At 51.1% G+C, this 25,777-nt stretch overlaps 1 protein-coding gene across 2 annotated transcripts; it reads left to right on the top strand.

The window, feature by feature from the left end:
* The first annotated feature begins 417 nt into the window (after positions 1-417).
* On the top strand, positions 418-25,728 carry rock1 (Rho-associated, coiled-coil containing protein kinase 1). Of its 2 annotated transcripts, none has more exons than XM_062480492.1 (33): positions 418-1,305; positions 6,107-6,188; positions 8,144-8,244; positions 8,355-8,492; positions 9,654-9,829; positions 9,927-10,011; positions 10,236-10,380; positions 10,998-11,136; positions 11,478-11,569; positions 12,311-12,470; positions 12,849-12,918; positions 13,105-13,193; positions 13,919-13,967; positions 14,093-14,228; positions 14,649-14,740; positions 15,185-15,431; positions 16,018-16,124; positions 16,241-16,391; positions 17,144-17,304; positions 17,621-17,805; positions 18,404-18,473; positions 18,602-18,705; positions 18,825-18,990; positions 19,143-19,236; positions 19,317-19,405; positions 19,547-19,738; positions 19,953-20,118; positions 22,245-22,315; positions 22,435-22,523; positions 22,714-22,792; positions 22,876-23,137; positions 23,342-23,549; positions 24,229-25,728. In XM_062480492.1, exons 1-33 carry the CDS (start codon positions 1,213-1,215, stop codon positions 24,230-24,232), a joined length of 4,092 nt encoding a protein of 1,363 aa, XP_062336476.1. In that variant the 5' UTR covers positions 418-1,212; the 3' UTR covers positions 24,233-25,728. The 2 variants fall into 2 exon arrangements, with proteins under 2 accessions (XP_062336476.1, XP_062336475.1); XM_062480491.1 differs by having other exon boundaries at positions 23,758-25,728.
* The last annotated feature ends 49 nt before the right edge of the window (positions 25,729-25,777 follow it).

Here is a 25,777-nt window from a genome sequence, read left to right as displayed (position 1 = left end):
CATCTACATTTTCATGTAAAGCTTGGACGTTATACACATTCTTATCCCACTCAAGTCTTCTTAAACATATTTTTTTCTTTAAAAAAAACTAACTTTAATTTACAAAATTGTACAAACCTATAGCCTAAATGTAGCCTATCTTGAAAACATTCCGTGCGCCTTTGTAGGCCCTCTGCTGGTAGGCTAGTTTACTCAATTGATAAACAGTTTTTTTATTCGCTATATTGAAGTTTTTTGATTGCATTATACGGTACTGTATTATAATTAAGTTGAATGTCTTTCAAAACGTGCGTGTCGATCCGAAACACTAATGAATTGTAACATATTGCCTTGCCATCATCGTTTCGCTCAACCCTCAAACTCATTGAACGCGCCTGGATTGAGGTCATGCGCAGTACTTGACATTTCGAAGTTGCTTCTCCGGGGTGTTTGAACAGGAAGGCGGACATGTTGGTCGGGCTGTGGGAGAAAATCGGGCATCGTCTGTTTTTCGAAAAAATAGCATCGTTCAAAAAGCTATTGGCCAATGTAGCGCCTGCAAGATTTTTGTTTACACCAGTTACAACTGATGGTCAATGACAATGCGAAGCTCACAGCGAAAGGACTGCAATACAGTATTTTAACAAGACCGTGTTTTAAACTGATCGAAATTTGGAAGGAGAAGTTTTTTTCAGCACTTCTACTTTGCAGCTGTCAGACTCGTTTGTCTTTTTTCTTTCAAGGGCCTGGCACTGATATAGATATGGGCCTGGAGTAACCTTGCACATATCCAACTTTGCAAGGCATATTTAAGCTGTTGTTATTGTTCGGATGTATCAACATTTTTAACCCATCTTCTGTGGCATCCTGTGGAGACTGACTAACGTAAAGTTAGCTAATCTGTTGTGCTGCATTTAACTTGGCTGGCTAGGTGGCTCGAGCTGCTAAAGTTATCGCGTCCAAACTCAAGCTGGGGAAACATCTTTTCCCAGAAAATGTGGCTTCTGTGTTTCCAGCGCCACTTTAAACTCTTTGTTGTTTGCGAAATTTTGAGAAGAGATAGTACAGCACTTCTTTGAAGTGCGGCTTACACACCAAGTTCACGGGAAGAAAGGAACATTTGGCTAGCTAGTGTAGCTTCAGGTTGCTAGCTAAGCTAGCTAGCTAGCCTTCTGGATTGCCAACTATTTTCTTGATTATCTCACCATCGTGGATATCGACTTGACTGCGAAAATGTCAGCTGGCGAGAGTTTGGAGGCTCGGTTTGAAAAAATCGATGCCATGCTGAAGGATCCGAAATCAGAAATAAACACGGATTGCCTTTTGGTAAGTACTTTAGCTAGTGTTTGTAGCTAGCAAATGTTACTTGGACAACTCAGACAGCTAGCTACCACATTGCTCAGTCAGTCACATTCGTCAAGAATCGTCTGGCTAGCTAGCAGACAGGCTAATTGCCTCGCGACGGTAGTGTGGGCGCGAGGACGTTATTTCGTTTGATAAAAGCATAGGTTATAGGTGCAACCTAGCCAACTAGTTATTAACTATCTCTTTAGCCAACCTAGCTACTGCTTATTAATCTACGTTGCCAGATCTGTTGCAAGTTCCCTTGCCAGATGGTAAAATAACCAACAATTCATCTGTGTGGCTTTATCAAGATCTCCAGCTATCCAAATCAAGTTCAAGACTCCCAGCAATGCATTGACATTCGATCTGCTATACATTTGATTCAAATATCTTATAGTGGCAGTTCTATTCTAGACAATTGAACGTGTTGCAGGTTTTTAAAGCCAGCCTGCTTTGTGTTGACTGACTATTTGTTGCTGTCTAAATAATGTGACAAGGCTTGTGAATAAATCAGTTAATTTCCTTTGAGGATAGGTGCTTTAGCCAAGGGCATATATGTTCTTGATTGCTAAAATAGTATATCTGAAGAAGCAGAACAGGAAGTGGTATGTTAAATACCTGTAGTATCCAAAACCTGTCACCATTGTGTTTCCAAGCCAGGTTGGAAGTGAGAGGACGTGAACTGCAGCTGACAAACTGGATCAGGGCTTGTGTAGCTGTCAGCCACTATTAACATGTATTGTAATGACAGGCCTATCAGTGATGTGTCAGATCTGCGGGCCTGCTGTCCCAGCTGCAAAAGTTCACCTGCTCCTCTCTTACCGGCCCTGTCTTTGTTACTCGTCGTGATTGGCTATGTCTGCAGGGCCTGCCACACAGGATCCCTCAGAGGGAAACCAACACGCTGACTAAACTTGTTATCAGAGTGTTGTCCTAAATGAGTGCAGAGGCAGTGATAGCTCTGAGGGGCCCGGGGGGTCTGTGCTGTTCAAGCTGTAGCATACCGTATCTGCCTGTCTTTGGTTCCTCATTTCATCCTCTCTTATCCATTCATATTTCCTTAACAGCTTGTTACATGTAACTAGTTGGAGTTAATAAATCACCAGCAACAAAAGAACAACAATAAAACGCATCGTAATTGAAGTGTGTGACCTATATAAATCAGCAGCTTCACCCCATTGCCATCAGTGTGTATATATATATATATATACATATCTAGTCTTAAAACATGATCTTTCACATTAGTGATCAAGTGGATGGGAGGATATCATATCTGGATCTGCTTCCTGACCCTGTAGATGCATTATGAATCCACCTAGAGCACCATTGTATGGCTGTCTGATGGAAATGTGTTTCCCTGAATTTCCTGCTATTGTTTTGGGGAAAAGCCTTATTTTTGCAGGTATGAATCAGACAGCCTAAACACGCACGGATAAGGAAACTTGTCTCTCAAAGTTGATTTCTTGCACCAATTAGAAGCAAAATGGACAAGGGAATGCCCAGGTTGTGTGGTTATGGTTATGGTCATACCACACAACCACATAGCCACCTTACTGCATCTCTTTCTAATGACACTACAGGCCATTAAAGCAACTAAAACTGCCTCTAGCAAGGGCAGTTGTTTTATCTCCCTGCTGGCTTTAACTCACCTAAAAGCAACACTGCATTTTAATGGTAAAAAGCTGTGAGGACTGTTTCTGCAGGCAGTCACACACAAGGGTGTTGTTCGTCTCCCCCCCCCCCCTTCTCTGCAATCTCCTGTGATCAATGAATGGAGGCCTTTTGCTGGAGCCCCTCTCCACCACCGCCGCCGCCACCACCCTGCCACTCCACCCACAGCTTAATAAAATTCCATGCTAATCAAATAACCTCTTGTCTTTGACTCGCCTGGAGTCCCCTGTGTGTCCCAAAGCCATTCTGTGTGTCTGGAGAGCAGAGACCAGGCAGGCTGCTCTGAGGTAGCTGGGTGTGTGCTCTCCCTGCCCATAAACCAAAATTATGTGAACTGAAGACTCATGTTTCTGAAGTCCCTTGAATTGGGACATTTAAGTCATAAAGCAGCTTCCAGCATGTTGCCCTGTGAGTAATCGCTTCCATCAAAAAAAAGCACAATGCCGGTCTTTCACTGGCCCTGTTGGTACCTGAGTTTCTGTTGGTCTTGCCTACTGGTGTTTGTCTCTTTCGTGACTGTTGTGACTGACATTTGCCTGGCATCCTCCACTCGGGTGGCCTATCAGACACGGTGTTCCAGGCCTGTCATTCTTCTTATCTTCTCACAGAGTGGTTCCTAGCAGCGAGAGAGGGCCTTATCAGTGATGGGCTGTGCTTCAGGCAGACTCCTGAGAGCCACTCTGAACAGGCAGAATTCCTGGCATTGTGATGGGAAAGCTCACCGACATTAAAGCTCTGCTATTGTCCGTGTATGTTTGTTTGTTTTTTAGCAGGCTTTCCATAGTTCACTTAGGCCCATATATTGTGCCCTGAAAACCCTGGAATAGGAGCCACTGTAATAGCATTTGTTTTAGACCTTTTTTTGTGCGGAGAACTTGTTTGGCCACATACTTAAAATAGCTCTCTGACGTGTACAGTCCTGTTGAGGAATGTTACTGTGGCTGTCCAGAGTTCTCTGTGGCAGGAAGTTATGCAAACGTGCATTGCTGAGCACAGAGCTGTGTGATTAGCGTCCTGGAGGACTCAAGTCTGCTTCTTCTTCTTTTTTTCTTCTTTCCATAGCTAAGCCTGGTTACAACTGTATGGTCAACAAGGCCTCACTTTCTTTCGTTTTGGACTCCTCCCTCTTTCTTTATGTTCTCCCCCTTCCATTTCCTTCTGTTGAAGCTAGCCTCTCCCGTCGTTTCCCTCCAGTCTATGACGAGCCTACCTCTCTCTCCCCGGCTCATTTAGGGCTTTGCTCTCTCCCTCCTTCTGCCCACCCAGTGTTCACCTCCCTCCTGTTCTCCCTCCCTCTCCCGAGGCGCTCACTCACACGACGTCTTGTCGAGGGGGACGACTCTGGTCCTGACCCCTCTGCACTCAGAGAGGAGCAGCGCAGTTACTTAAGAGGATTCCTCTGCTCGTCAGAGCGGCTGATTCACCATTCGTCATCATCATCTGTGCAGAGATGAAGGCCTGTTATGTGTCTGTATCAGTCAGTGGTTAAACGCAGACAAACGTGTTTTTTGTTCTCCTCCTTTTCTTAACAGCTGAACGTCTACTGTGCTTTGAATCATGGAATGAGTATGGATCGGGTCACAAAGCCAAGTCATAGATTCAGTAAAGTCTGATCACCAAGGTCAGATTGTTATTCTGCAGGATAGTCACGTGCGCAACCAAACTCCTAGCACTGTGTTTCAATGTCGGTTCTCTCCTAGCCGTGAGGAAGGAGCCCATTTCTGCAGTGCTGCAGCAACTCTTTGTGTTCATGTGCCCTCTTTTTGTGAGCCATCCTGGATTAAGGAAGATTAGATTAAATCCTGCTGGTGGCACTTCTGCCCTGGCATGGCCTAAGGCTAACTGGCCCTTATACTCACAACTGGTGGAAGAATGGGGATTAATATGCCTGTGTTAGAACATATGACAACACTCGTAATGGACCCCACCGATTCATGTAGTAGGTTGTATTGAAGCTCATGGTCTGTGGACAGTTACATTCCTCACATACACACTGTATTTCAAATACATAGGCACTGTTGTTTCGATTTGACCCGTTTAATCGGAGAAATGAACTGCCAAACGCATGCATGTTTCCTATAAACAGAGACTGCTTTTTTTGGTGTGTGGAATATGTCGAAAAGCTAGGTAACTAGCTGATTTACCATGCGAAAAGTAATCAGTCAAAATCACATGCGTGCACAGGTTGAGTTTAGAGAACACACAGGATTTTAAAGTTGGTCTTTTTTGACTGAGGGCAGAGTGGAGTTGAGGAAGTCTCGCTGTGCCAGTTCTCCTTTGAGGTTGTAGATAACACGGATGTGTTCAGGCCCAGAACACTGTCTCCCCTCCTGCACCAGCACACACTCCAGAGTTGAGGCAGTTGGACCTATGTAATGTAGGGTCTGGGCATACGCATTCTTACTGTTACTCCACCACAGCAAGGCTACCTACACCTGCTCTTGTCATGTCACGTTTGGGACCGGAAGTGAATGAGGACGTTGGAGCGGGGAGCAACTTCCCTGGTGGAAACCCCTGTTTGCTTTGCCGGCCAGAGGACCGGCTCTCTGGTGGTTTAGGTTAATAACCTTCCACACACTGGCCTACATCAGTCATCACTGGGCAATTGTAAGCCTCCGTTTCCTAAGTCACTGTCATGAGCGGGTTATTGTTGACTTTGTGATGATTTGGGATGTGTGCTTGTCTGGGTGACAAAGTACTCGTGGTTCAAGCAGCATGTCCACCAAACACATTTCTGCTGGTGTTTGTTGCAGAAAAAAGTGACGCAAAATGACTCTCAAAGGGTCCGTCCTTAGTCAGGCATTCATCAGTACTGTTAACCCATTTGCGTGTTCTGATTTGAAATCGTGTTTGAGATTGAACTGAAAACCAGAGTCGTGGGTAGTATCATATAAAGGACTTTAAGTATGGGGTGCTGTTTGAAGGGTGTGGCTTGCTGTGGGAAGTTAAAGGCACATGGCTGGATGGAAAAAGCTCTCACAGAAGTCAGAGAAACAGAGTGTATGCCTTAGATGTCTACATGGAACAGGAAGGTCGTGCAGGAAGGCTGGAAACCAAACTACTGCAGTGACAGTTAAATCACCTATTAACTCTCTTCTCCAATCTCTCGTAGGATGGCTTGGACGCGTTGGTGTACGACCTTGACTTCCCAGCCCTGAGGAAAAACAAAAGCATCGACAACTTCTTGAATAGATGTAAGTAGCCCACGCCAGGTTCTCCTCCCCGCTTGTCACTTCCATGTGGCTCCTAGACCGGGCAGGCGTCCGTGGAAGCTACTGGAGGCTCTTAGGACGAGGCTGTTTTTGGGTCAGTGCCTCCATCCAGGCGCAGGCACAATTGTGTCTGGCGCTCAGACTCCCCCAACAAAGGCTCTTTCATGAGTAGCTGGTGACCCACATGATGGTGGAGGCCTCCCCACACCGTGTCTCTGCCCTCGTACTGCTGGATCACCACGGCTGGCGCTGGCGGCGGCGGTGTAGCATTCTGGGAAATGCTCAAAATACAGTACCTCCAAGAACAAGGGTGTCTGTGTTTGCTGTTTGTGTGCCTGTTGTGTGAAGGTTATGACAAATTAGAGTTTAATCGAGATACCCTTAAACCCCCCCCCCCCCCCTACTATACTGGTTTTAACACAATGTTTTTTTGTCATATACACAATATATCTTCATCAGACAGATGGTTACTTTGAGAGTAAACTGTTCTACACACAAAAGTCAATGTTTCTGTTTGACATTCATGTCTATATTAGATAAACGTACACATTATCGTGGATGAAATGGCTAAACGGGGGGGGGGGGGGGGGGGGAACTTGCAAGTTAACCTGCAAGTTAACCTGCAAGTACATTTAAAATGTTGATAGTTATTAACTACGTTTTCAATGCCTGCAACATCATCTGAAACTTTTTCGAGGACTTATTTCCGCCAACAGTCCTTTGAAATGCCAGGCTCTCCTGAGACTGGCAATACAAGCGTGTGTGAAGCCTTGGGGCAGAAGCTGTCGTGAGCTATTTGTTCAATTAGTGTTGCTACAGTACCTTTTGTGTTCGACAGCCAAGTGTTGAAAACGCATCGATGGATGTTAATGGCCTGGCTGTCTTGTGAGAAGGACTGGTTGCCAGTGGCATGCACTGCCCCAAGCCCTTTGCACTTCCCACTGTTCTCTCTGAAAACGAGTCCATGCTGTCTGATCGCCACTTCAGCTCACAGCTCTGTGAGCATCACCGACGAGCCTCCGCCATCTAGCTCTCCTCCCTTTTGTCCCCCCCCCCGCCCCCCCCCGAGCCCCATGGAGGAAAATCGGATTTGAAGGTTTCCAAGAGATGTCCCTGATCTGGCCTTCCTCACAACCGTTTTTATTTGGAAGCGGTGGATTGTATTCCCTGGAGACCCTGCTGGAAATGACTCACACTTGGATGTTCTTATTCAAATAGGCCCTCGCCCTGTATTTTTAGATCAATTGAACTCGGATGCTCCCGCCAGCCCCCCCCCCCCCATTTTTTCTCCATGCGTTCCCGAGCCAGTTGTGACCCGTGTGAATAGAAAACGACCCCCCCCCCCCCCCTGTCAACTATGACCACATTTGTCTGAGCTCTATCTCCCCCCAGAGGGGCCAGTGTTGTTGCATGAGATCAGTCAGGAACACGTTCCCCTCCGAGCAGCTTGTCCCCGCCGAGGAGGCCCGTCTGCCAGGCAGGGCTTTTCTCATCAGCAGGCTCGTTCCCCCATCCTCACACAGACTGGAAGAACCAACGGCTGCAATGCTGCTGTCATCGCCCCACACCTTATTCCGTAAAAGCCACCTTAACAAGCACGCCGTCGCCAGGTGTTCTGCAGGACAGGAGTATTGCAGCTGATGACATACCCAGGAGTGTACTCTCGTGTGTCCGTGATTTAGATAATTCTCCGATCTCCATCTTGTTCCTTATTTGCTCCTCTCATAACTCCTGGATCTCCCCCCTGCAGGCTCAGTCATCTGGGGGATTATAGGCTCCTGCAGTGGGGAGCTGTGCCTGCGGGTTTCTTTTTCTTTTTTCTTTTTTTTGTACGGTTGGAAGCCTGCGCTGCTCTAACATGTTGTTCTTCTATGTCTTCTCTCTCTCTCTCTCTCGCTCCCTCTCGCTCGCTCTCTCTCTTTGTCTCTGTTCCCCAGATAAGGACACCATCAGTAAAATCCGGGACCTGCGTATGAAAGCGGAGGACTATGAGGTGGTCAAGGTTATCGGCAGGGGAGCGTTTGGAGAAGTCCAGTTGGTGAGCGTCCTTTTCCGGGCTGCTTGCACTCAAACTTGCATCAGGTTTTTTCCGCAAGGTACAGCTCGCATGCTGAGCTTTGATTCCTCTACTCCCTGCCCCGTCCTCAGGTTAGACACAAAGCCACGAGGAAGGTGTATGCCATGAAGCTGCTAAGCAAGTTCGAGATGATCAAGAGGTCAGACTCTGCTTTCTTCTGGGAGGAGAGGGACATCATGGCCTTCGCCAACAGCGCCTGGGTAGTGCAGGTAAGGTTCTTCTCTCAGTCCTCCCAGGTCACCTGCTGATGCGGCACATTGTCTATACAACCGGGACGCTGGAAAGGCACAGGGGCGCGTTGCCTCCTCTACCTGCTGGGGCCTCCCCACAGGGGCCAGACGCCCCCCCTCCCTGCTGGTGCCTCCCCACAGGGGCCAGACGCCCCCCCTCCCTGCTGGGGCCTCCCCACAGGGGCCAGACGCCCCCCCTCCCTGTTGGGGCCTCCCCACAGGGGCCAGACGCCCCCCCTCCCTGCTGGGGCCTCCCCACAGGGGCCAGACGCCCCCCCTCCCTGCTGGGGCCTCCCCACAGGGGCCAGACGCCCCCCCTCCCTGCTGGGGCCTCCCCACAGGGGCCAGACGCCCCCCCTCCCTGCTGGGGCCTCCCCACAGGGGCCAGACGCCCCCCCTCCCTGCTGGGGCCTCCCCACAGGGGCCAGACGCCCCCCCTCCCTGCTGGGGCCTCCCCACAGGGGCCAGACGCCCCCCCTCCCTGCTGGGGCCTCCCCACAGGGGCCAGACGCCCCCCCTCCCTGCTGGGGCCTCCCCACAGGGGCCAGACGCCCCCCCTCCCTGCTGGGGCCTCCCCACAGGGGCCAGACGCCCCCCCTCCCTGCTGGGGCCTCCCCACAGGGGCCAGACGCCCCCCCTCCCTGCTGGGGCCTCCCCACAGGGGCCAGACGCCCCCCCTCCCTGCTGGGGCCTCCCCACAGGGGCCAGACGCCCCCCCTCCCTGCTGGGGCCTCCCCACAGGGGCCAGACGCCCCCCCTCCCTGCTGGGGCCTCCCCACAGGGGCCAGACGCCCCCCCTCCCTGCTGGGGCCTCCCCACAGGGGCCAGACGCCCCCCCTCCCTGCTGGGGCCTCCCCACAGGGGCCAGACGCCCCCCCTCCCTGCTGGGGCCTCCCCACAGGGGCCAGACGCCCCCCCTCCCTGCTGGGGCCTCCCCACAGGGGCCAGACGCCCCCCCTCCCTGCTGGGGCCTCCCCACAGGGGCCAGACGCCCCCCCTCCCTGCCGGGGCCTCCCCACAGGGGCCAGACGCCCCCCCTCCCTGCCGGGGCCTCCCCACAGGGGCCAGACGCCCCCCCTCCCTGCTGGGGCCTCCCCACAGGGGCGGCCTCTGACATCCGTCTCCTCTCTGGCCCCGCAGCTGTTCTACGCGTTCCAGGACGACCGCTACCTCTACATGGTGATGGAGTACATGCCCGGCGGGGACCTGGTCAACTTGATGAGCAACTACGACGTCCCCGAGAAGTGGGCCCGCTTCTACACCGCCGAGGTGGTGCTGGCGCTGGATGGGATCCACGCCATGGGCTTCATCCACCGGTGAGGCCTCTCCTTCCTCTGTCCCTGTGTACTGGGGGGGGGGGTGAGTTTAAAGGTGGCTTGATTGTTTTTCTGGGGGGGTGTCTTTTTCTTTTAGGGACGTGAAGCCTGACAACATGTTGCTAGACAAAGCAGGCCACCTGAAGCTGGCTGACTTTGGAACCTGTATGAAAATGAACAAGGTATCTACTGCAGTCATCACTCCAGCCCGACACAATAAGGCACACTTGTCATCCCAGGGAGAACAGTCCACTGTTGTGTCAGTAGGGTTAACCCCATGCAAAACCACAGGGATGTGCTTCCTCCCTGGTCTGAAATGATGATGGTAGTTGATGAGGTAAGAGTTTGGTGCTGTGGCTCATGAGGCTGTCTCTCTCCCCCCCCCCCCCCCCCCCCATCCCTCCAGGACGGTATGGTACGATGTGACACGGCCGTGGGAACCCCCGACTACATTTCACCCGAGGTACTCAAATCCCAGGGAGGGGACGGATACTACGGCCGAGAGTGTGACTGGTGGTCCGTGGGAGTCTTCCTGTACGAGATGCTTGTTGGTGAGTTCACGCCGGCCCGCTGTGCGTGTGCAGATGAGGATTAAAGTGCGGTGCCAAAATCATGTTTGGGTGTTGTAGTCATTGTCGTCGTTTTGCACGAAACGCCTGCTCGGAATGGGAGACGGGCCCCCGGTCGTCCCGTGTCATATCGTTGTGAAAGGCTTCCAGCAACCGAGTTGTGCAGACTCGTATGTTACTGCTGCAGGGCTGTGCTTTCCCTTGTGTTGTATATCGACCACTTTTAGAGGATCTTAAGTCATTTCACTTAAGATGGCTGAGTGGTGAGGGAGTCGGGCTAGTAATCTGAAGGTTGCCAGTTCGATTCCCAGCCGTGCCAAATGACATTGTGTCCTTGGGCAAGGCACTTCACCCTACTTGCCTCGGGGGGAATGTCCCTGTACTTACTGTAAGTCGCTCTGGATAAGAGCGTCTGCTAAATGACTAAATGTAAAATGTAATTTCCCACTGAAACGTCGACAGGAGCCTCTGGAATAGAACCAGACCTCCAGCAGGCCCGGTCATGCGCTCTGTGTTTTGTTTTGAGGGGGGGGGTGGGGGTTGTTTAGGATTCACTCGTGGCCGTTCTCCTAACCCATGGCTGTGTCCGTCCGCTGCAGGCGACACGCCTTTCTACGCCGACTCGCTGGTGGGGACCTACAGCAAGATCATGAATCACAAAAACGCGCTGACCTTCCCCGAGGACAGCGACATATCCAAGGATGCCAAAAACCTCATCTGTGCGTTCTTGACCGACAGGTGAGATTGAGGCACCGAGGGCCCAGTTATTGATCCTTCACTTTTTTCCCCTCCTGGTCTAACAGCAAGGAGTTAACTCACGATTGTCATTGACTTGCTGATGGGGCGCGGCACATGAAGATATCAGCGCTTAAAACGCCATCGGGTGCTTTCCAGTGTCGGTACCAAAGCAACACTGGCGGTTAAGGACGAGATCCAGCCTAGTACTGCCACTCAACTGCGCTGATGTGGTTCTTGCACGAGAACACTGCAGTTCCCCTTGAATGTAGAGATGTGGACTGCTTCCCAAGCCATAGGCTGTGATATCGCCTGACCTGCGTGCTGGTGGTGTGTCTCCTCAGAGAGGTGCGACTGGGACGCAACGGGGTGGACGAGATCAAGAGGCACCCCTTCTTCAAGAACGACCAGTGGACCTGGGAGAACATCAGGGAGAGTGAGTTGGGCCGGAGGCACACCGATATTTCACATTCTGCGCTCCCCTTTGACACCTTCTCCTCGACTTTCTCTCCACACCGGCAGTGTTGACAATCTGATACTGACGTGACAAATTCATATTTTCGTAACGTTTCGTATCTGAATACATATTTATTATAATGTACCTAGGGACAATGCTTTCTACTTGTTTTATTGTGTTCCGTCGTCTTGCTTTTTCACTTTTGCTGTGATGGTGTAAATCCCTCTCGGGATCAGTGAAGTTCCCATCTGTAATGTCTGTTCTCCAACAGACCTACTGTGAGGACCAGGGGTGGTTTCAGTGTGTGGGGCAGCCGAGGGACCACAGACAGCCCGGGGGGGAGGGGAGGGGTGCAGCCAGGTTAACCGTTAGCCTCCACTGCGTCCACTAGAGCAGGGCCAGATTAGGAACGGAGGGCTAAGTCCGTCCTCTGCGGCCCCTGTTGAGCAAGTTGATCTTCGGCCCTCCCCCAGCTTGGAGTCAGCACTTCACCGTGCCTCCAGCGGCCCAGCTCCCAGCACAGGCTGATTGGCCGGTTGTGTTCGCCTCTCGTTGTTTACACACCTGAGAACCTAGAGGATCCAAGGCACTGTTCGCGTCCCCCTTCCCTCTGCCCAAACAGGGCTTCTCGCACAGTGACATGATAGGATAGTTGGGCCCGCGCACGAGGCCACTGTCTCTCCCCTCCCCCTCAACCCCCTCGTCTCTCCCCGTGTGCAGCGGCCGCCCCCGTGGTGCCCGAGCTGAGCAGCGACATCGACACCAGCAACTTCGACGACATTGAGGAGGACCGGGGGGACGAGGAGACCTTCCCCATACCAAAGGCCTTCGTGGGAAACCAGCTCCCTTTCGTGGGCTTCACCTATTACAGCAGCCACCAGTGAGTCCGCCGCACAGCCGGCACAGGGCCGAGACCTGTCTGTCTCCATGGCTCCACAGCGGCCATCTTGGTTCAGCTACACCTTTCGACATTGTGCAGGCGCCTCACTCGCTCCAGCAGTCAGTCAGCTATTGAACTGTGCTCATGCTGAGAACGAGAGCCACTGTTTCAATTTGTACCCCGACACAGGCCGACAGTGAGCCGGTGTATGTTCTTCAAAGTAAGACTGCAGCACTCCCCTACCTGAACCCTCTGTCCTGAGTTGACTGTTGTACTCTTCCATGGCTAGTCTAGTGAGCCGTGAGCCCCTGTGTAGTCTAAAGGTGTGTGTTAAAGCTGTTGTGATAGAGCTCTGTGTGTGTGTGTGTGTGTGTTCAGGTTCACCCGCAGCTCCAGCACCAAGACCAGTGAGAAACGCAGCAGCTCCACCAAGGAAGATAAGAGCCACGTGAGTTGGCCTGACGCAGCTCCCTGCAGCTCCAAAACCTGTCCTGGGACAAACGTGCATCTGAAATCAACTTAACACACAAGCGTTGTGTTTTTATGTTTAGCGATAAGATAACGTTCTTGTCTGTCACAGACTATATATTTAACATGTCCATGTTGTGCCTTGGCTGTGTGTGTGTCTGTCCAGCTGGAGAACCTGCAGAAGAGGATCTACCAGCTGGAAGAGCAGCTGAACAGTGAGATGCAGCTGAAGGACGAGATGGAGGCCAAGTGCAGGTATGGACATACAACCTAATGGACGGTCTAAGAAGGCCCCCTGGGCATCCTCTCACAGCTAACCAGATTATATATATATATATATATATATATACAGTACTGTGCATAAGTCTTGGGCACCCAAGATTTTGTACACAAATAATGTCTTATACTGTATTTCTTCAATTAAATGCTACAGCTTTTCTTGAATTACGTGTTTCGATGAGGGCGGTGTGTACACGAGGGCAGCTTTTATTATTATTATTTAATTCGTAATTAAGAACAACACACGAATTGCGCAAAGCAGTTTATTAATTAGTAGGCGACCTCTCTGGTGTCTCTTCGGTGAGGAGGCAGATGAGGATGCTAATAGTGATGCAGAAAGTTTTGTACATTACCTATTTGTAGTAAAAATAAATTAGAATTATAGTAAATCTAAATTTAATGTTGCTGCATTTTTTCGAGGGCGGCGTTTAAGTGTATCAGATTTGAATGCACCATTTAATCAAAGAAATATATGTAATACAATTTTTTTATTTGTGCAGCAGTATAAAAGTGCAATTTTGCTAAACTTTTTGTTGAATTTCATTATTTCTTAAAGCATTTTTCCTTAACCTTTTTTATTTTTATTGTGCCTAAGACTTTTGCACAGTACTGTATATATGCATTTTCCCAGACCAAAATGCAAAACAAAACACCTGATGCCACAATGTATTTTGAAATGTATTTTGCGCTCTCTCCACCAGGACCTCGAACACGAAGCTGGACAAAATCATGAAAGAGCTGGACGAGGAGGTGAGCGTCTTCTCAACGCAAACACACGGGTGTCGCCCACACACACCAGACGTTACAAGCCACCAGTCAGGATGGCCGAGTGTGACTTCCTGTTAGTGACGGGTGGGGGTGGTCCTGCTCCCCAGGCCAACCTGAGGAAGGGTGTGGAGGCCAGCGTGTCCCTGCTGGAGAAGGACAAGATGATGATCCAGCACCGGGCCACCGAGTACCAAAGAAAGGGCGACCAGGAGGCCGAGAAGAGACGCAACCTGGAGAACGAGGGTATACCACAAACCCCCTCCTTCTCTTCCTCCCTTCTCTACCCCCCCCCCCCCTCTCTCATTCTATAAAATGCATGATGATATATTTTTTTGCGGACATGCAAAGTATCTCCCCCCCCCCCCCCCCCCCCCTCCATTCAGCTATTTGATCTGACCCAAACATATGTTGGTCCCAAATGGATAACACCAGAGCGAGAGCCTCTTTTCATGGTCTGGTTAGCTGTGAGAGGATGCCCAGGGGGCCTTCTTAGACCGTCCATTAGGTTGTACCAGGAGACGGCACTAAGTGGATTTCCACATAATAACCTGGCCGTAGCAACAGTGGGTGAAACGGCAGATTGGACCCCATGTGCATGAACCTGTTCTGCTCGTGTCTGTTGGATGAGACGGCTCATCTGAATTCTCGGTCCGCTCTCTTCAGTGTCTACTCTGAAGGAGCAGATGGAGGACATGAGGAAAATGAACCAAAACTCTCAAGCCTCTAATGACAAGATTGTACAGCTGCAGAAACAGGTAAGAACACACACACACACACACACACTGCCATAACAGGGGGAAAAAAGCAACTACAAATGTATTTCATCGGGGACATGCTGGTGTGTTGTCCAGACTAATGGGTCAGAGCGTTTAGCGGGGTTTATCTGGAGGTCTGTGTTTGTACAGTCATCTGCTCAGGGGGAAAGGGGGTGGTTCTGTCCAATAGGAGATGTGCTTGTACTGGTAGGAAAGATAGAAAAATGAATTATTTTGTGAAATTATCCCTATGCTTGGTGATGAGTACCCTTTTATACGTCTTAATTTGATTGATTCAAATCCCATCGAGACACAAGGCATTTGAATCATTCACATTAGACCGCCCCAACTATATAAACAATCCTAGGAAAAAATAACAAGTCTACAGAATCTCCGCAACCAGCAGCTTGAACCCCCCCCGCACACACACCCTCTGATTGACAGCTGGAGGAGGCCAACGACCTGCTGCGGGCCGAGTCGGACACGGCGGCGCGCCTGAGGAAGAGCCACACGGAGCTGTCCAAGTCCATGAGCCAGCTGGAGGGCGTGAACAGGGAGCTGCAGGAGAGGAGCCGGGGCTGGGAGGGGGAGCGAGGCCAGCTGGAGAAGGAGCTGCTGCTGCTGCAGGCCACGCTGGACTCAGAGAGGAGGACCTACAGCCAGGGCTCCGAGGAGATCCACGAGCTGCAAGGTAGCCCAGCCACGCCCACACACACGCGCACGCACGCTAAAAATAAGCTAGAACTGGATTCGGGTGGTTGGCTTTTCTGGGTTTTTAGACGTCGGATCTTGGCGTTGGATTCGGTTGGATCTAGATGTGGGGAAAACCGGTTTCAGCCTCGTTAACATGTTGAGCTGGGAGCCACGGCCTCCCTCCCTGATTAAACAGCTGCAGGAATCCCAGCCCCAGTTTTAAACATCCCCATCCATCACCTGCCCACTGATCTGAGACGTGCCCGGACACTGACGCCGCCCCGAGCTGCAGATGGATCTGTCAGACATGCATCTCTCATCAAGAGCCTTCAAGGCCTCCTTAAAGCTATAAATTAACCCAAATTAATAAACACACGTTTATTTCAGTAGATCAAGACCATCCGAACAAGCATACTGATGCCTGTAGACGATAAAGGGGCGGGTCTTTTATGTAACCAACTGACTTGGGACGTCAGTTGGTTCTAAATGGCAGTAGGGGTGGTAAACTGTGGGCCGCGACCTCCACAGTGATTTTTCCCTGTGTTGGCTGTTGTGAGAGTGTCCTGTCTCCCTGTGTGGCTCAGCGCGGATGGCGGGGCTGCAGGAGGACAACAAGAACCTGAAGCTCAGCCTGTCCAAGCTGGAGACGGAGCGCAAGCAGGCCCAGGAGAGGAGCAACAACCTGGAGAAGGTCCGTCGCCCCCCCCAACACACTGCCGTGAACCCCCGCGGCCCTCCTGCCAGGTACGCTCTCCCTCGATACGCTCGTCTCTCCGGTAAAACGCGTGGCCGTGTCGTGTGTCGCAGGAGAGGAACGGCCTGGAGATCGACCTGAACTACAAGCTGAAGACCCTGCAGCAGCGCCTGGACCAGGAGCACACGGAGCACAGGGTGACAAGGGCCCAGCTCACCGACAAGTACGAGTCCATCGAGGAGGCCAAGTCGGCCGCCATGCATGGTAGGTCTGGCCCCCGGCCGCACTCCAGCGTTCTGCCACGCTCCTCCTCTCCTCTGCTCCCAACCCCCCCTCTCCTCCCCTTTCCTCTCCTCTCCTCCCCTTTCCTCTCCTCTCCTCCCCTTTCCTCTCCTCCCCTTTCCTCTCCTCCCCTTTCCTCTCCTCTCCTCCCCTTGTTTCTCCTACCCTCACCTCCCATCTCTGCTCCTCCCCTCTCCTCTCCACCTGCTCTTCTCCCCCAGAGCCGTGTCTACAGACTCTTACCCAGAGGGCATCAGGATGAGAGGCAGGAATTCAGGAGTTTAATCCACGTTGCGTGTCAGAACTTTGCTCCGGGTGTCTTGTACAGATGAAGCTGGGGCCTAGCCCACGCTCCAAAAACAGCAGCCGCTGGAAATTGGTTCCAACTGCTACTGAAAGCATCTTTCTGCAACAGCTGAACTCCCGTTTCCCCTCTGGAAAACCTTTTCAGCTGCTGAGGATTCGAAGCTTAAAGAAAGCTGAGCCAGTCCAGTTGTCCCATGTCGTATAGCCTTTCAGGCGGGTCACGCCAACCAATCAACTTCTAGGACCTTTCGTTACAAAAGTTCCGAAAGTTGCAGTTTTTTTGGACAAAGTAGTTCAGGCGGCAGGCGTGTGTTGCTTAGGCGGCTGCCTCAGCTGCAGTGTGTTGTGGGAAACCCTGCCACCTCCCACTGAGTCCACGGACGGCCCAGGCTCACGGCCCGTGTGTGTGTGCGTGTGTGCCCCCGCAGCGGTGCAGCAGAAGGTGTCGGAGGAGAGCGGGGCGCGGGTGCGGGCGGAGAGCAGGGTGGTGGAGGTGGAGAAGCAGTGCTCCATGCTGGAGTTTGACCTCAAGCAGTCGGTCCAGAAGATGGAGCAGCTGATGAAGCAGAAGGAGAGGCTGGAGGACGAGGTGAGAGAACCCTCCCCCCCCCCCCATGAGGGGGGATCCTGCTTGAACAAGTGTCCCTGGTCCTTTCTGGTCTCAGTGTTATGGAGTAGCCTTTTGGAATGCATGCGATTTGGCAGATTCAAAGTGATTCAAGCCTTCTCCTCCTGTGTATTGTACGTTCTAATAATAACAACAACGCATTAATTTAGCGGACGCTTTTATCCAAAGCGGCGCCCAGAGGTGGATTCAAACCCTCGACTGCAGGCAAATAGCTCTAACCACTGGGCTAAAGCCATCCCCATGTATACGTGCCCTGACCCCCCTGCTCGCCCTCCAGGTGAAGGCCCTGCGCATGCAGATGGAGCAGGAGTCCAGCAAGCGGCTCCAGGCCCAGAGCGACCTGAAGGGCCGCCTGCAGGACGCCGAGCGCCTGCGGGGCTCCGAGAAGCAGCTGAAGCAGGAGATCAACACTGCGCTGGAGAGCAAGCGCTCCGTCGAGTTCCAGCTGGCGCAGCTCACCAAGTAGGAAACACCCCCGACCGTTGGAGCGTGTTGGGGGAGTGTGTCTAGAGAGCACAGCCTGTTGTAGCGATTCCCTTCTTCTGCCACAAGTCAAGCCTGTGGGAAAATAAGCTATTGCCAACCACCTCACAAACTTCACACTCGAGCGCCAGGCAGCCAAACGGCACTTTTTGTTCCAACCCTATCTGCTAATAGTCTTTAGAAGTCAATGTGTCAATGGCCTTACAATTGCTTGTTATTCCAGAAAAGGCCTATTATTCCAGCTTAGAGGGTGTCTGGGCCAAAGCTGCTCGCCGACAATGTTTACACCACAGGATTAAGGCTTACCCAGCCCCTCCCTCCCTCCCACACACACACACACACACACACTCCTAATCCCCAGTGTGGGTGTGTGCACTCTGCTCAACACCTCAGACTGCCCAGCGTATGAAAGCACCCCTCAAATATACCTTGTCACGCAGCACACCCGCTAACTACGACCAGGGCTCCGATGCGCACAGTTCACTCGGTGTCGCGCTGGTAACTGCAGTGCTGTGAAAATCCCACTGCCCTCAGCGTCTGACACGCCGTGTTTGGATGTGGGTGGTGTGTCTTCCAGGCAATACAGGGGCAACGAAGGACAGATGAGGGAACTGCAGGACCAGCTGGAGGCCGAACAGTATTTCTCAGTGAGTAGAGCCACAACCCACCCTTCCCCACCCCCTAAACGCCCCGTACACCAGTCCTGTGTGAGTGAGCTTCCCTGGGTAACGGTCGTCTCCTCCTCCCCCCCCCCCCCCCCGCCTGGCTCTCTCAGACACTTTACAAAACCCAGGTGAAGGAGCTGAAGGAGGAGATCGAGGAGAAGAACCGCCAGGTGCAGGATGCTCATAAGAAGGTGCAGGATCTGCACAGTGAAAGGTAACGACGTCCCCTTCACCCCGCACGCACCTGCCACAGCCTTACGACTCGCAGACATGTGGCAACCTGGGCTGACTTGTGTGTGTGTCCCCTGCGTGTGTGTGTGTGTGTGTGTCCAGGGATTCCCTGTCAGCCCAGCTGGACCTGACGGTGACCAAGGCCGAGTCGGAGCAGCTGGCCCGGGCGCTGCAGGAAGAGCAGTACTTTGAGCTCAGCCAGGAGAACAAGAAGGCCCAAGCCCGCCACAAGCAGGAGGGCTCTGAGAAGGACGCCACCATCGCACGGGTCCGCACCCCCCTCGCCTCCCTCAACGCTACCACGCACTCACACACACACACACACCTCCTGGGGCGCTGACACAAGAACAGATCACTGCCATGCTAGTGAGAGGTAGGTTGTTTTGTTTTTTCCTCACCTGCCGTCTCCTCCTCCGCCAGCTCGAGGAATCCAACAAAACCCTGACCAAAGACGTGGAGCACCTCAGCAAGGAGAAGACGGAGCTCACCGAGAAGCTGCACTCTCAGGAGGAAGGTACTGTCCCCCACTCCCCCTAGACACCCGCTCCTCCGGAACCACCCGGTGTCCTCACCCCGTACCTCTCCCTCCCGCAGAGTACGAAGCCCAGAAGGAGGAGATCGCAAACGCCATCAAGGCCAACTACGAGAAGGTCCTCCACACGGAGCGCACGCTCAAGATCCAGGTGTGGGCTCCGCTCCTCTGGACAGATCCTCACGTCCCCACCGCCACGGTGAACGCTTCTGAACGCGGCCGTTCGGTCACACCGTGTCTCTCTCTCTCTCCCCCCCCCCCCCCCCCCCCCCGGGGGTCGTTTCCCCTCCAGGCGGTGAACAAGCTGGCGGAGATCATGAACCGCAAGGACATGAAGCTGGACCAGAAGAAGAAGGGCAGCACGGCCGACCTGCGCAAGAAGGAGAAGGAGAACCGCAAGCTGCAGCTCGACCTCAACCAGGAGAAGGACAAGTTCAACCACATGGCCGTCAAGTACCAGAAGGAGCTGAGCGAGATGCAGGCGGTGAGCAGGGACTCTCGCAGTGGAGGAGGGAGGGGGGGTGGAGTGTTCTCCTGGCCAGGGACACCAATCAGAAGTAACGGCACATGTCGACCAGTCGCATGACATGTTGACTCGCATCCAACCTTCTTAGAGAGCAAACACGGTTGATTTGTGAAAGCTCAACCCGGTTCAGACGGTTCATTTGACCCCCTGCTCCCCCTCCCCCCCTCCACAGCAACTGTCCGAGGAGTGCACTTACCGCAACGAGCTGCAGATGCAGCTGGACAGCAAGGAGAGCGACATCGAGCAGCTCCGCGAGAAGCTCAAAGACCTGCACCTGCGCATGGAGAACTCCAGCGTCACAAGCCTGCAGACGGACGAGACGGACAGCAACCTGGCCGGTAAGGTCCCCCCCCAGCAACCCCATCCCTCCTCCCTCCCGGACAGCCGGCCCGACAGAGGACAATCTCCCTCTGTGGACAATCTCCATCCCGGCTACAGACAGGGGAAAGTCAGGCTTCGACAGTTTGGATGTCTGAATTGGCACCTAAATGTCCTATTCTAAAAGCGAGGGTTCGTTTTGATAGGTGAATCTGATTACTGTGTTAGGACCTCAGTCATATGAAAAGTTGTAAGTCATGCTGTGTACGTAGGGGCCGATGTCTATCAATGACTTGAATGGCCTGTTGGAAAAAATCTAACATTCACATTCTACATTGATGTGAGAATGTGGACTAGCTTATGAGGGTTGCAAAGTGACACACAAAAAGCTATTCTGGGACACTGGATGCTACATGTGTGGAACTACTAGAACTGATATTTAAGACCGGATCTTATATCTGAGTTTCCCGTGCAGGGTCGTAGGCCCTCTGGTTGGAAGGGACCAGGTTCAAGAGAGGTTCCTAAATCGGTGGAAAGGTCCAAATTGCCCCCCATGAAGAACCACACAGAGAGAACGTCTAGTGTACTTGTCTGTTTATTTGAACCGTGCAGTAAAGTGGGTAGCTGGCTACCCATAAAAGGCTATGGTTAGTTTCACATCATCTAAATCACCCATCCTACACAGAGGTTCACAGCCAGCACGGTTAACTGTAAATCTAAAGTGCATATTGTTCCTTTATGGGTTTAGTGGACTGTTTCAACAAATAGCATCCTTGTTGATTGTCTCCGGTTTTAAGTGTGGCGCTCGTTGAAAGACTTGATGTTTTGATCTACATGTTTGCTGGTGTCAGGTGTTATTCTGTATTTTGATTCCTGGTGTGTGTGGTTTAAAGTCTGTCATCTCTTATTCCCTCATATCCAGTTGGTTCTCCTTGCTCTCGTTATCTGTGTAACGTCTATTCTTTTCCCTCTGTGAGTAACCTGCTGTCTGGACTTCCCGTTGTGCCTGGCCTGTGCTGTCTTGTGCGTGTGCGCGCTCGTCTTTGTTGTCGTGTTCACATTTTGAGTTTCACTTTGCCTTTAGGGTGAGAAAAGTACCTTTTTTGTTTCACACTTTTGAAAGAAGCTGTTCTGAGTGACAAGAAAATAGGTATTTATTGCTGTATGGGGACCAATCAAATGAGTGTATAAATAAATGTATTTAGGACTTTACTCAACATTTGACTCTAAAGTGCAGGGGATGGGACTGGCTAATGATGTTTGCTGTGAGATTCTTGCGTGTCACAACTGAGGCTACGATCGACACCAAAGGTCCCCGCTCCAGACCTAGACTCCACCCTGGCTGAGTTAACTCATCACTCTGAGAACCTTTCAAAACGTGTGCGGAAACCGTGACCACACCCCTGCTAAGTTCCTGTCTGCTTCCAAAACGCACTTTTTTTTTTTTTTTACGTTTGGTGTGTCGATGCATGATCACCACAGAAACGTCCAACTTCCCTCACTCTGTCACCCTGGGCGTAAAGCCTTTGTCAGTTCCCCTAACTTGTGTTGTGCATGCCGAGTTTCTGAACAGTCTGTAACACTTCATAGATGCCACCGATAATCCAAACGGTACACAGGCTAGCCAGTGTGTTTGTGGCCCGAAGCCTTCATGATGAATTCAACAAAGAGAATATTTACTCTGCGTCACAGTCAATGATAAGGACAAGCCAATTGGCCGAGCCAAAACGATGTCATGCTTACACTATGTGCACTCGCTGATCTCTCCCCTTCTTAAAATAGTTTGAAACCTCTGACTTGCTGGAGGAACGCCACGAATGGGCCTTTCTTATTGATTCATGAACAATCCCATGATACCCCTTAATACCCCTTTATGCATGGGATCTAGATCTGCCGAATGTGGATTACCAGCATGGGATGCCTTTCACACACAAAAGCACATCGCGTGCGTACATTTAAGTGGAACACAGACGGTGAGAAACGTTGTTTTGAAACAACCGAGTTACGGGTTTTTGTCCTCACATGACTCTTATTTATTTGTGTTCTCCGCTCTCCAAGTCGAGTTTGGATTTAATCACTGCATGGCCTTTTTGGGTTAGTATCTCATCACTGGCTTGGTTTTTGAACTTGGCTCCTCTACCCGCAGAATCCCGATTGGAAGGGTGGCTGTCCATACCTAACCGTGCTAATATCAAGCGATACGGCTGGAAGAAGCAGGTATGTCACAACAAGAGGATTCCCCTCCACGCTCGGGGTCCTGTTCCTCCATGCTCCTCTGTGTTACCCCAGCTCCTTGTGTCCCCAGAACACGTGACCTCGTTCTTGTGTTTCTCTAGTACGTGGTGGTGAGCAGCAAGAAGATCCTGTTCTACAATGACGAGCTGGATAAAGAGCAGTCCAACCCTTCCATGGTACTAGATATCGAGTAAGTGCCCCCGCTGTCCACGCCTGATGCCGTGTTGTCTGACGTCTCATTTGCAAAAGTGCTCTGTTGTATTTACCTATCTCACACCTGCTCTGAGGACGTTTGGTTCTACGGTTGGGGGGTGATTGGGCGAATACACTCCATGTGGTTTGCCTTTCTGGCGGACTTAACGGCTTGTCGTCCCGCACAGCAAACTGTTCCATGTGAGGCCGGTCACCCAGGGAGACGTGTACCGGGCAGAAACTGAGGAGATCCCCAGGATATTCCAGGTAGGACCCCCCCCCCCCCCTTTGGTTCAGTCCAGCAGGTGTTTCAGTCCCCTCACTCCCCCACACTCTCTGCCTCTCCTCAGATCCTCTATGCCAACGAGGGCGAGTGCAGGAAGGAGGCAGACGTCGAGACGGTCCCCCAGGGCGACAAGACCAACTGCCTGCCTCACAAGGGCCACGAGTTCATCCCCACCCTGTACCACTTCCCCTCCAACTGCGAGGCCTGCTCCAAGCCCCTCTGGCACGTCTTCAAACCCCCGGCCGCGCTCGAGTGCCGCCGCTGCCACGTCAAGTGCCACAAGGACCACCTGGACAAGAAGGAGGACGTCATCGCCCCCTGCAAAGGTACGGTACACACACACACACACACACACACACAGGCCCCGTCACATGGGAAGAGAGATGTGTTTTTGTTCTAGATGGAATAATTTTTGACCTCACGTTTTGGGAGAATGTTAATGCATTCTCCCCAGCAGGGAGACCGAGTTGTGCAAGCTTGTGTTTTCAGCATTGTTGCATTTGTCTCCACCCCCCCTCCCCCCCACACAGTCAACTACGACGTGACGTCTGCCCGGAACATGCTCCTGCTGGCCCTCACCCAGGACGAGCAGAAGAAGTGGATCGGCCACCTGGGCAAGAAGATCCCCAAAACTCCTCCATCATCCTTCATGAGGGCCTCGCCCCGCACCATCTCCACACGCTCTGCAGCCAATCAGTCCTTCCGCAAGAATCCCAAAAGCATCACGGGCAAGCCAAGGTAATTTTCCACCTTGTTGTGTATGTTTTCTCTCATTCTCGAATGGCCTTAGCCGTCACATTCACGTCCTGTAGGCTGGTAACTGCTGTCGGGTTGGGCTTTGCATAGGGACGACGTTGATGGAATGACTGGAGCGGGCGCTCTCTGGGACTGACTGACGTACAGCTCTGTCAGTCGTGTGACCTGCTGTTTGTCTCCTGTGTTGTAGCAGGGCCCAGTCCAGCCTCCAAGCAGCAGACCCAACCTCCAGCACTTGTTGACAGATGCTCCTGCAGACCCCAAATTTTCGGAAGAGTCTCGCGTTATTAGACTAAATCCTGCTGTTTGATCGGCCTGATTTATTTATTATTAACTGTGTTAATGGTCTAATAGTGTCCTGGGTTGGTTGACTCCTTGGTGGTTGTTTCCATTCGGCTCTCTGTCTATAATTCACACTCAAGTCTTGTTGGTTTCGTTGACTAACTCTTGGCTTCTTTGCAACCCTGCTTGAGCAGGTGGTCCATGTGAAAGGTTATTTTTCCTACCAAGTGTGGTGCAGACGAGCAAAGACTTAATTACAATGCTGTGGCTACATCTGTTTAGTTTCCCCCCTTGAGTAATGTATTAACTTCTGGGAACTAACCAGTTGATAAATGTCTTGCCTTCTTTTACTGGACACCTGTTTCTCTCTTTCTTCCAGCTAACCATCTGAACCACTGGATTCTGTTGGGACTCTGTTGTTTTTTTTTGTTTTTGTTTTTTTTCTTATCCTCCTATCCCCTTCAAAAAGTGGATGCCCCCTGTTTTATTCAAGTCAATTGAAACAATCTGATCAGCGCTGGAGAATTGGAACACTTAGCTGACACAAAGCATCAGGGACATTGAGGCCTGCTCTCCCCCCCCCCTCCTCTTCCTGCTCCTCCAGCCCTGAGGTCCCCCCTCAACCAGGAAACACTTACCTGCAGTTTTCCATTTCTTCCAGAAGATGGCGCTGTCATCTTAACCAAACTATGGACCTGATTGGGGGAGAGGGGGGACTTTTGGCATGGGTACATTCTCCATATCATCCATTGTGGGAAAGGAATGGTTGATTGGGGGGGTTTCGCTGGGACTCTTGCATGAACATGGAGGTACTGTAGTACAGGGATTGGCTTTGCTCTGCGGTGAATGGGTACAACTTGCAAGAACTAAAATGTTTTCCTTACCTGTCTGAGAACACTCTAGCTTGCACGGACAGCTGTGTTTCCATCTAAACTGACTGCTGCCTTCACCTGATGGACTGTGAGGGCCTTCATGCCTCTATTTCTATTACTCTGCAAGTCCGTTATCAGGGTTGGGGCAGAGCGTTGGGAAATGAGTATTAGATGAATATCGAGTGAGGAGCATGCAAGATCATCATTTAAATCTATGCATTATTATTTTTATTATAATTATTGTTATTGCTCCAAGCCATAAGTAAATTCCATTGTAATGGCATATAGGAGACCTAAAACTTCATTGATTTGTATGTGTGTTCATTGGGTACATCGTTTCTGTATTTTTTTTTGTGTAATGTTTATTTTTTGTAATGTATTGCCTTACATTGATTCATAGATAAATGGTTCAAAAGGAAAACATTAAGTTAACAAATGTAAAACTGCACTGTTTGAATTGTAAATTATTTGTAGAAGACTCAACAGGTGTAGCATTTGGCCCACCTAGTGCCTTAACTTTTGGATAACGATTTTACTGCCATATCTGTTTGTGTTTATCTCCAAAACAAGACAAATCTTAACTCTTCCATTTTTCGTTTTAAATCTGCCACTTTGTGGTTTTATCAGTAAAGTTCTGTCGTTTGAGTATATCAAAAGCCTCTTAATAGACACATAGCAACAGGGTGACAACACAAAGTTCCCAGAGTCCATTGCCCCATATTTGAATGGTGTATTTGGACAAAGGCAAAGATGCGTGTCACAAACTCCTCTTGGTAAAGATATAGTTCTACATGGAAATGTCCCATTCACGCAACCCCCCTGGTGTAAATAATTAGAGACAAGGATCATGAATACCTCCTCAATATTCAAAATTGTTTTTACATTTTTGTTCAGCATAAAAAGCACTGGAACTATGATCTACTCTATTTTGTCTTGGATGAATTGCATGTTTAACTGCATTGGAGGCCGCACTGATGGATATGTGTCAATAAACATATCTTTATCTATCATGTGCAGTTTTTTTTAACCAAGAAATACATCCTAATGACAATGGAA

The sequence above is a fragment of the Osmerus eperlanus genome, chromosome 16 (assembly GCF_963692335.1).
Source record: "Osmerus eperlanus chromosome 16, fOsmEpe2.1, whole genome shotgun sequence".
NCBI classification, from domain to species: domain Eukaryota; kingdom Metazoa; phylum Chordata; class Actinopteri; order Osmeriformes; family Osmeridae; genus Osmerus; species Osmerus eperlanus.
The sequence above is the reverse complement of the archived record's forward strand: the minus strand, read 5'-3'. Positions and strand labels throughout refer to the sequence as shown.